At 43.2% G+C, this 10,390-nt stretch overlaps 2 protein-coding genes across 2 annotated transcripts; one reads left to right on the forward strand and one right to left on the reverse strand.

The window, feature by feature from the left end:
* Positions 1-935: 935 nt before the first annotated feature.
* LOC109479638 (uncharacterized protein DDB_G0290685-like) lies at positions 936-4,170 on the reverse strand. Its single transcript, XM_019781624.1, has one exon. The coding sequence runs from the start codon at positions 4,098-4,100 to the stop codon at positions 936-938; it is 3,165 nt and encodes a 1,054-aa protein (XP_019637183.1). The 5' UTR covers positions 4,101-4,170.
* Positions 4,171-4,800: 630 nt separating this feature from the next.
* LOC109479639 (dentin sialophosphoprotein-like) lies at positions 4,801-10,101 on the forward strand. The gene is made up of 3 exons (XM_019781625.1): positions 4,801-6,113; positions 8,182-9,664; positions 9,739-10,101. The coding sequence occupies exons 1-3, from the start codon at positions 4,801-4,803 to the stop codon at positions 10,099-10,101; spliced, it is 3,159 nt and encodes a 1,052-aa protein (XP_019637184.1).
* Positions 10,102-10,390: the final 289 nt, after the last annotated feature.

Raw genomic sequence — 10,390 nt, forward strand, 5'->3', positions numbered from 1 at the left:
AGTAGTACCGGTCCGATTCCGCTTGGTGGCGCTCCTCCACCACGCAGTGGAGATACATCACTGTATATCTTTATCATTTACTATTCAGTTTGTCCAACGTCTTGGAATGTTTGATGGTTTTGTGATTCCTTTATTTTTCAACCAAGCCAATAAAGACGTCATTAATCCTGTAACATGTCATTCTTTTGTCGTCTTTGTTTGAACCTTGGTTAAAGCAAAACCTTATGTATATCATGATGCGTTGAAAAATACTTTCAACTTTACTTGAAGAATACAAAACGACCTTACATGGGCTTAGTCATGTAGATGCCATTTCAGCGAGGGCTATTCAAGAAGCGTTTGTTTTCCTTGTCCCGTTGCCACGGCCTGGTACCCAAGCAACTGTTGCTAAGGGCGTTGCCTGGGAATTGTGAGGTGTGGTTGACATCTGACCCAACATTTTTGTTTGGGACATTTCAAGGGCAAACAAATGGCAGCAAAAATTGACACTACGAATGTCTTTCTATAGAATACAAATTGATAAACATCACAAATTATTCATATTGCACCCGAATGTATTTATTGAATATCACACAACCCAAAATGCACAAGTTATACTTCCTGAAAGGAAATATAAGGCTAATATTAGGTCTATATAAGGCTAAATAACTGGTATATTGTACTTTCATGATGATACAGAATCCTATACTAAAAGATAACAGCCAAAATAAGGGCTTGTTTAACGAAATCCTCTTAGTAGTCAACATCATAAAATGAAGAACATTATGTTCGTTCGGCAATAAACATTTACACGCTTCTCTTACTCTGTGCAATCTATCACCATTATTTGCTTGCAATGGTCCTGCTGTCATTGAAGCTAGAGTGAGCCATCTGAAATCTATCGCAGTAAAACTACTTTCCATCGGTAAATCACAAGAAAGTCTCGGAATAAAAACTTACGTCTCCCATCCCTGACAAGCCGGTAACTTCCCTAAGTAGCGAACTCTGGGTTTTGTCTTTAACGGCGGCAGCTGCCGCTTTCTGCCGGCTGAGAACACTCTTGGCTCAAGGTTGATTTCCCCCTCATCTACCCTTTCATCTTCTCCCTTCTCCTCTTTGTCATCTGTTTGCTTTTGCTCTTTTATCTTTTGCTCATCATCCTTCATCCCCCTAGCTTCTTTAAGTTTAACTGGAGACTTGGAGGTGTTCCCTGCGCTATCCGGGCCACTGTCATCCCTCTGTGCAAAGCCAGTCTTCCTCCGGTCTTCCAATTCACGAGTCTTCCTCTGATGCTCACTTATCAGAGCCTGCATTTCCTCAGCTTTCTGCTCCTTAGCCGTGACCTCAGCTTGCAGGGCCTCTACAGCAGCTTGGAGGGACTCAACTTCCCGCTGTTTCGACTGATTGTTTGAATCGGAGGATTCGGCTTGCTGGCGTAGAAAAGACTGCTCTAAACCTATGTCTTCTAGCTCCATCTTTAAAGTCTGGACTTGGTTCATTTTTGGAAAGAGGGGGTCCACAGACTTTAGGGAGAACGCAAGATCGGTTTCGGAATCAACGCTCTCAAAAGTGGGTGCTTTGGTGCTGCGAAGCTGTTTTAATTCTAACATCCTTTGCTTCTCTTTGATTACTTTATCTTTGTCATATAAAGTAGCTCGCAGCATGTTTAGCTCCATATTCAGCTTCGCTTTTGCAGTCTTCAATTGCTCCCTTTGCTTCAACTTCTTCTCCAAAGCCCTCTTCAAATCAAGTATGCTGTACGTTTTAGTGGTACGTTTGTTGATTTCAAGTTCACCTTCCTTCCTCTCTGTATTTTCCAGGTCAACGTCATTCTCAACATATCTGGTTTCTAAGATAGCGCGACGTGCTAGTAAACTAGCCATACCGTCCAACATGATATCCGGACGTCCCTTGTGTTCATCCTCTACTTTGGACCTGTCTCGGTCCCATTTGAATACAGATTCTTCATTTTCAGTGGCGTTTTCGTGCATGTCATCCTCTTTGTTACTCTCTGTTTTAGCCGAAATTTTGTGCTGATCTTTGTCTTGTGCTGTAGCATTCCCCATTCCTTCTTCGGCGATTTCGTTAACAGTTTGCACGGTTTCCTTTTCTGGCAGTTCTGTTTCCTTTGCTCCCTCGTCTTCCATTTGTTGTGTTTCCTCTGACTTCTCCTGTTTTGTGCCCTTCTCCTGTTCAGTGGACTCACGCATATCTTCATCGTGCTTCTGCTGTGTCTCTTGCGTCTTCTCTTTCTCAAGTTCAACCTCTTCTGCACTGTTCTTCTCGAGTGCTGCCTCTCTGTCTACATCATGTAGTTCCTCTTCATTTTTCTGCTGGACAGACTCATCAGGATCCAATGTCAGTCCTTCAACGACAATGTCTCGCTTTTCTTCACCATCCTTTCCGTCTTCTGTTTCATCATCTTTGTCTACTGACTGAGTTAGGCCTTCTTCCTCAACTGCTTTACTATTTCCTCCTATTAGTTCGCTGCTTTCATCTTTTTCTTCACCGTCTGTCTCGTGTTCAACCTTTCCTTCATCTTTATGCGTTTCGGTCTCTTGCTCAGTCGTACCATCTGTCTTTTCCCCTTCAGCATTTTCTGCCGCCTCGCCAGTCGCTACGTCTTCATCACTCTTTTCGTTATTTTCTTCACTTTCTTTCTCTGCTTCCGCCATGCCATCTTCCGTCACCATATTCTCATTTGTTTCATCTGTCTTTTCCTCTTCAGTATTTTCTACCACCTTGCCAGTCGCTACAGCTTCATCGCTCTTTTCGTTATTTTCTTCACTTTCTTTCTCTGCTTCCGATATTCCATCTTCCGTCACCATATTCTCTTGTTCTTCATGTGTACCATCAGCCTTGTCCTGTTCAGTATTTTCTTCCGCCTCTTGAGTTGCTATGGCATCACCACTGTTTTCGTTCTTTTCCTCGCTTTCTCTCTCTGCCTCCGCTATCCCATCTTCCGTCAGCATATCCTTTTGGTCCTCTTTTGGTCCATCTGCCTGTTCCTCTTCAGTATTATCTTCCACCTCGTCAGTTGCTATGGCATCACCACTGTCGTCGTTCTTGTCCTCGCTTTCTTTCTCCACTTCCTCTTGAGGATTTTCTGTTGTTTCGACACTTGTTATGGCATCTTCACTGCTCTCATTCTTTTCCTCGGTTTCTTTCTCATGTTCCTCCTTTCCTCCATCTTCAGTGACTGCACTTTGCACTTCGTTACCTTCAGCCACGTCGTCACTCGTATCTTTATTGTTTTCTTTCTCTCCGTCATTATCTGTTTTGTCTTCTTCCTCCTCTTCTGCAACTATACTTTGCTGTTCTTGTTCTGTCCCATCTGCCTCTAACGTTTCTTCACTGTTTTCGTTCTTTTCCTCTCGTTTGCTCTCGTGTTCTAATTTTTCGTCATCTTCAGTCCCTGCATTTTCCTGTTCTCCGCTTTTTGTAGCTGTCTGTTCCTCTTCAGTGTTTTCCAGCACTTCACCACCTGTCACTGCATCTTCGCTGTTTTCAACCTTTTCCTCGCTGGCTTCATGATCATTTTCCTCCTCTTCAGCCGCCCCATTTTCCTGTTCTTCTTGTACACTCCCTGCCTTTTCGACTTCAGTGCTTTCTACAGTATCGCCACCAGTTCCTGGTTCTTGATTGCTTATGTTCTTTTCCTCGCTTTCTTCTTCTGCTTCACCTTTTTTCTCTTCTGTAGTTCCCCCACCCTCATGTTCCTCATTTGCACCACCTCCAATGTTTTGTGCATCGGGCTCATTCGTTACCTTCTCATCGCTGTTTTCGTTCTTTTCTTCGCTTTCATTCTCTGACTCCACATTCCCCGGAGCTTCATTTACTCCACTTTCCTGGTCCTCACCTGGCTGTTCATCCTTGTTGTCGGATGTGTCATGCTGGCTCTCTACCTTTGTCTCTTGGTCCTGTGCAGTAGCATCTTCTGTACTTTCTTCAACGCCAGAACCATCCCCGCTATTTGTTATCTTCTCGTCTTCTTGGTTGTGATTTTCCTCTGGGTGGTCTGTAGTTTCCTTCACCCCATCAGTTTGTTCCGTATTCTGGTCCTTTTCCTCCCCAGTCCCATCAGGTACCTCATTGGTCTGTCCTTTCTCTTCGCCCTCCATGTTTTCAGATGTTGTTTCTGTGCTGTCGTGATCTTCCCGGCCCTTTCCTTCATCAGCTGGACCACCATTGTCCATGGTGTCTTCCTCTGTTTGACTGGACATCTGATTCACTGGGAATGGTAAAATCGTGTGTTTCACTGACCAAGTAAACCGTCTGCTAGATTCTTGTCTAGCATGCAGTACGGCGTTAGTTTCTAAAACGTCTTGTAGTGTGTATCTAAGAACATTTACATATCAATGCATAACACGCCAGGCATGCACAATTTACTGTCTTTAATCTTCTCGCAATTCACATGAGAGCTGGCTCATATTGTAAGAGCAGATGTCAAACGACAAAAGTGTGCATCGAAGTGTGACTTTGTGGTGCTGAATTATTGATATCTACTAATTACACCTCTCAATCCCGATGAAGCGTCCCAAATTCAACACGTCGTTTGCGCGGTCGCTATGGTTTTGTTTTGTGCTTTAAGGACACAGGTCGCTATGGTTTTGTTTTGTGCTCTGAGGACACAGAAGCTTCGACCATCAGGTCGTCATCAGGGGTGAAAGTGCATGACAAGATAAGTCACTCAAGCAGTATCTACTTCGCGTCCTACTGTTGATGGATACAGAAGACTAACAGCGTGGACGGATAGACACTGCAGTCATTCAAGGACATTATACAGAGATATAATGTCCTCGATTCACCAGAACCTACAACATGGAAGACAAACGAGCCCTCGAGTCTGAAAACGATGCGGCGACTGGTGCCTCATCAGCGAAAGAAGGGACAGACAGCACTCAGACAAACAGCGCTGTAATCCAGGAAACATCAGGTGCTAACGGGGACGCTGGGCAAGATAAAAAGGGCGCCATGAAGGACAACGGAGGGGCAACAACAGGTGAAGGTAACAAAGATACCAAACAGGAGAAGGGAGACGATGAGACTAAATCTAAGAAAGGCCTGGTAAAGGATAGAGAAGAGCCATCAGCTCCTCAATCTGAATCAGACGCAACCCAGTCAGAACAACTCTTTGACGAGGAAGTCATAGACATCCTTAAGGGAAATAATAAATCAGAACCAGAGGAACAAGAACAGCCCCAGGAGAACGTGAAAAGTACGTGGGAAATAGAATGCGACCAAATCAGAGAAGAGGAAAAGCTCGTGGAAAACTTACAGAAAGCCAGAGACAGTTTGAAAGAAGTTATCTCGAATGTCGAGAGCCCACAGAAAGCAGAGGAGTTCAAGGTTGAGTTTGATGCATCTGAATATGGCTCAGCCATAAAGGAACACAGAATGTACTTGGTAGGATTCGTCAGAAGACTCAAAGCAACGTGGAACGAGGATACACCAATAGTCGAACAGTTAGAATCTGAAGTGCCTTCTGTCGAAAAGATGAAGGAAGACCTTGAAAAAGAGGTTGAACTCAAGGACCAGAGGATTGCGGAGCTGAATAAGTTAGTTGGTGTCGGTACAGGTTCACAGACAGAGTCAGACTGTTGGATAACAGAGATCCTGCAGGCCCAACTGGATACAACCAGTCGTGAGAGTCAGCTTCTGTCAGAGGAGATCACCAAGGCCAGGGAACAGACCGACTGGCAACAAGAGACACTGAACGCCATGCAAGATCGCCTGGATGAGGTCGAAACTCTCTTCAGTGAGAAGAAACAAAAGAAGAAAGTCGTCAAGTCGAATATGGTAAAGGTTCTCCGTATGTACTCAACGGCAATGGAGACGATTGGGGGTGTCTCCAAGAAGAAACGTAAGACTGAGGAAATAAATGATCGTACTGATGAGCAAGACGTGGGCAACGACTCTGATCAAAACGCCACTGAGGAATCAGGAGATTCAATAAGCGGCACCGGCTCTGTACAAGACGAAGATTCTGATGAAGAGGTGGATGAAGAAGCGTCCGACGAATCAGATACCGATTCCTCCGAAACGTCCTCGGAACAGAGTGGCAGAGAAACAACTTCACCAACACCGTCTTCCTCTAGCTCAAGAGAGACAATGTCGTCTGCTGACACGCCTGAGTAGACCATCTTATCTCGTCACATCCTTTTCAGAAGACCAAACACCTCATCGTCTATTCCAGCCAAATCCATTCATCAATAGACTATTCTAAAGGCCTTTATGTGTAGGCATTTGCTGTATGAAGTTGTAAGCAATTTGCTGTAAGATGACTTAAGAATGGCTCAAATCTGATTTGTCTTGTTACTTTGCGCATTTAGTCATAGTCTTTTAAGACTGACTGGCTGAGAGGGAGGAGGCATTTATTCACTATTGCTCGATCTACAAATGGACCACTAGAAGAATAGCTAAGCTAAATGCCAACGCTAAATGAGGATCTAAATAAAGTCAAGTCAAATCTACTTGTATATAAAACGCAATAATGAGCAATGACTCTGAAAAACATTTTCTGGAATGTTCTTATGTTTGTTTATTTGTTTGTTTGTTTATGAATGCTATCACAATTTGTATAAAAGTGGTTATTATGCTACACTGTAATAAGCAAGCATAGACGCATCTTATATTTTACTAGCAATATGATAAACAAATCAGTCTCTGTACAGGAATTGTATGGACGTCATTTTCTTTCAGAAATACATCAATTTGTTTCGCATGTGTGCGCATGAAAGTTTTAAATTTCCGCTTGTGTTGTACATGTATCATTTTCTTGCAAATAAAATATACATCAATCATCAACTCGTCTCACTTCCGTTTCCTTCCAGCGATATCACTACCATGTAGAACAATGATGTGTAAAGACATACAATAGCCTTTTTCTATACACATAAACACTGTTTTCTGCATAACTCAAAGATCATATCATCATAAACACATCTAGTATGCTATTGTGTATGTCATGCGTTTAGAAACTATGATCAGCCCTTCGAATTTCAAACATTCTGGGAGACATTGCGTAATTGTATTAAGAGAATATTCCCCTAGAATATATATTGATCTTTTAAGAAATGATAGCCAAATTTTGCGTTTTTATAACATATAATTATGTGAAGAATTTATGTTGAACCGGGACCTTCCGAAGGTACGCGCAACTTAGTATCGTTTGTGTTATTTTTTATTCCTTCATGTCGTTCTTGCGTGCAATCGACCGCTTATGTTATAAGACACGCCTCAATCTAACGAATGTGGGGTCGACACCCCAGTAAATAATGACACACGTAGTTCGTTTCACCATGGCTACATGTCCTCTTCGTGGCAGCCCGGTAATTATACTCCCCATGGTGACAAGCGCTGTGCATCGCAGCAAGCATTTCATTGCCTGCTAGTGCCATGCCAACATCAAGTGTATTGGTGTAAACAAAACCGTCTAGTCTTATGGCAACACTGCTGCGACTAGAGGCAGACGGTGGCATTGAGCTCGCTCGCAGCTGTATATGAAGGTATCTAAATGTTTTTATGTTGTCTGTTCCTTAATATAACTCTGAAGCTGGTAATTGTCCCAGAATAAGGGTTACTGTAGCACAGCGTCTTATAAAATAACCAGCGTACGAAATTGTGTAGTTGACATACATTGCACAAATCCATGTATATTGCACTGTATTCTGTTGTTACGTATACGCCGCCAGTTAGATTGTAGGTGGCGTTAGTCTTTGGTGTTTTAAGGGCGTTTCGTTTTTATCTTTCACTTTTGGGAGGAAATTTGACAACAATACGGACGTATAAGAATGTTTTCTACGAAATGCTGTATTGTCCTTTAGTCTAAGGTTTGAATACATATATATATATGGAGCTTTTTAAAATCGTACAACCAATCCAATATCCAATAGGCGTCTTGATAACATAGATATGGCAAAAACCTCCTGGTGAGAACTAATTTTTAGCCTCTTAGAGTTGAAATAACATGCAGGGAAAATGTCATTAATAATTCATGAGCATATATGATATGTGACCTTTGAGAGTGGATGTGACAGGTGTCCAATTTTAGTTTCTGTTGCTTCACTTTAATGGCGACAGTTCTTTTAACATCACTGTCATAATTGTATTACAGAAAGTCAAACAATAGACTTCAAGCGACACATATCCTGTCCTAGAAGATAGAGATATCTGAGCTAGCTACACCATGGATCGCATCAGGGAAGAGGAGGAGCAAGAAGTCAAACAAGAGGGAAAAGACAATGCACAAGCCAAAAAGGATGAGTCTCTAAAAGACAACCAAGGGGCAGTGAACGGAGCGGATGAGGCAGAAAAAGTCAGCGAGGAGACCTCACATCCGACTGAAGCAAAGAAAGGTGAAGACAAGCAAGATGGAGGGAAAGCCGAGAAAAGCGGTGACAAGACAGAAACTTCACAGGAACAAGAACGAAACCACTCTGTGTCAAACGGGGAGAACACATCAGAGAAACCTGGTGGTGATGAAGACAAAAGGAGTGGTCAGATGGATACGGATGGAAGAGACCGAGGTGAGGCCGACAAGAAAGGCGATGAGAAGAAAGAATCACAGAAGAATCAGGAGAAGACTTCGGATCAATCCGCGGTAAATGGCGAAAACACAGCGACTAAAACTGATGGAGAAGGCGGCGAGGGTGATAAAGAAGACACAGCTGGAGACAAGGCCACAGAGGCAACAGGAGATAGTACCAAGGGAACTGAGAAGTCGGATAGTAAGGAGGAAGATGCTGACCAAAACCGCGGGGAGGAAGGTAGCGGCGAAAACGCTGACAAGAAGAACAGTTCACCTGACGAACAGGGAGAAGCCTCAGAGGAGAATCAAGAGAAAGATCACAGCGAACAAAACCAGGGCGAGGAAGCTAGCGGCGAAAACGGGGGGAAGGACGAAAATTCCCCGGCAGAACAGGAAGAAGAAGCGTCCAATGAGCCCAAAGAAGCAGCAGAGAAGGGCAAAACAGGTAGCAAAAAAGCCAGTCAGCAGAAGAAGGGTGAGAAGAAAACCAAGAAAGCATCTTCAAAGAAGAAGACGGATAAGAAGGAAGCCAGTGATAAGAGCAAGACAAGCAGCAAGAAATCCAGCCAAAAGGAGGGCGAAAAGAAGAAAGGCCGAACAACCACCAGCGATAAGTCTGACAAGAAAAAGGGAGATAAAAAGAAAGAAAGCGATGAAAGTAAGTCAAGTAGTAAGGAGTCCAGTCAGGAGGAGAAGGAGAAGAAGAAGACGGAAAAAGCAGCAGCATCTAATGATGACACTAATGATAAGTCAAAAGAAGAGGAAGCGAGTACGGATGAAGGGAAGACGACAGCAGATCAGGACAAGGATGCTGAACAAACCTGTGGAGAAGATGGTAGTGACAAGGAAAAGGCTAACAATAACGGCGACTCATCGTCATCCGACACAAAGGAAAACGAAGACTCCAATCAGGACCAGAAAGATGTCGATAAAAGCAAGCAGGGTAGCAAGGCGTCCAGCCAAGAGGAAGAGGGTGAAAAGAAAGGCAAGACAGCTGCCAATAAAGGTAAATCTGACAAGGAGAAAATAGACAAGAAGGAAGCAACTGGTGAAAGTAAGGCGGAAAAGAAACAAAAGAATGCTAAGGAGAACAGACAAGCGGGAGCGACGGCGCTACCAAGAAAGGAAAAGGAAGCAAGGATCAAGAAACTACTGGTAAGAAGTCGAGTCAGGAAGACGACAAAGAAGACAAAAAAGAGAAGAAAGCCTCAAGCGACAAATCTGACAAGAAACAAGCAACCAAGGAGAAAGAGGGCTCAAATGCTAAGACCAAGAAAGAAAATAAGGAAAAGAGTGCTAAGCAAGATAACAGTGAGGATGATGGCAGCGAAAAGGAGAACAAGAAAGGAAAAGGGAGCAAAGATCAAGAAGCAAGTGACAACAAGTCGAGTAAAAAGGAGAAGGGAGAGAAAACAGATAAGAAATCATCATCTAAAGATAAAGCTGACAAGAAACAAGCAGACAAGGAAGAAGCTAGTACGAATGAAGACGCTGGTAAGGCTGACGAAGGAGAACAACCAAGCGAGAAGAAACGCCAGCCCAAGAAGAAAAACTCCAACGTGAAAGCCAGGATCGACTGTTGGAGGAAGTGAAGGGCAACTCATGGGGGGCCTGGATTCCATTGCCCTCTGCAAAAAATGCATGCATCTCAACCAAAGACTTTGCTATACCGCTGCTGAGCATATATTGAGTATATTGAACATTACGTATTTCATAGTGTACTAGACAACCAATGCTTCATTTGTAACACACGTTTATAGCCTTTAGAAATTGCATTCACATCAACGTTTAAGCGTTAGCTTGGATTTAAAAAATAGACATACATATTTCTACTGTCAATGTCTTGTTTGTTTGTCTGCTTGTGTGATTTTGAAGGGATGG

The sequence above is a fragment of the Branchiostoma belcheri genome, unplaced genomic scaffold, assembly GCF_001625305.1.
Source record: "Branchiostoma belcheri isolate BF01 breed outbred unplaced genomic scaffold, Haploidv18h27 scaffold5, whole genome shotgun sequence".
NCBI classification, from domain to species: Eukaryota; Metazoa; Chordata; class Leptocardii; order Amphioxiformes; family Branchiostomatidae; genus Branchiostoma; species Branchiostoma belcheri.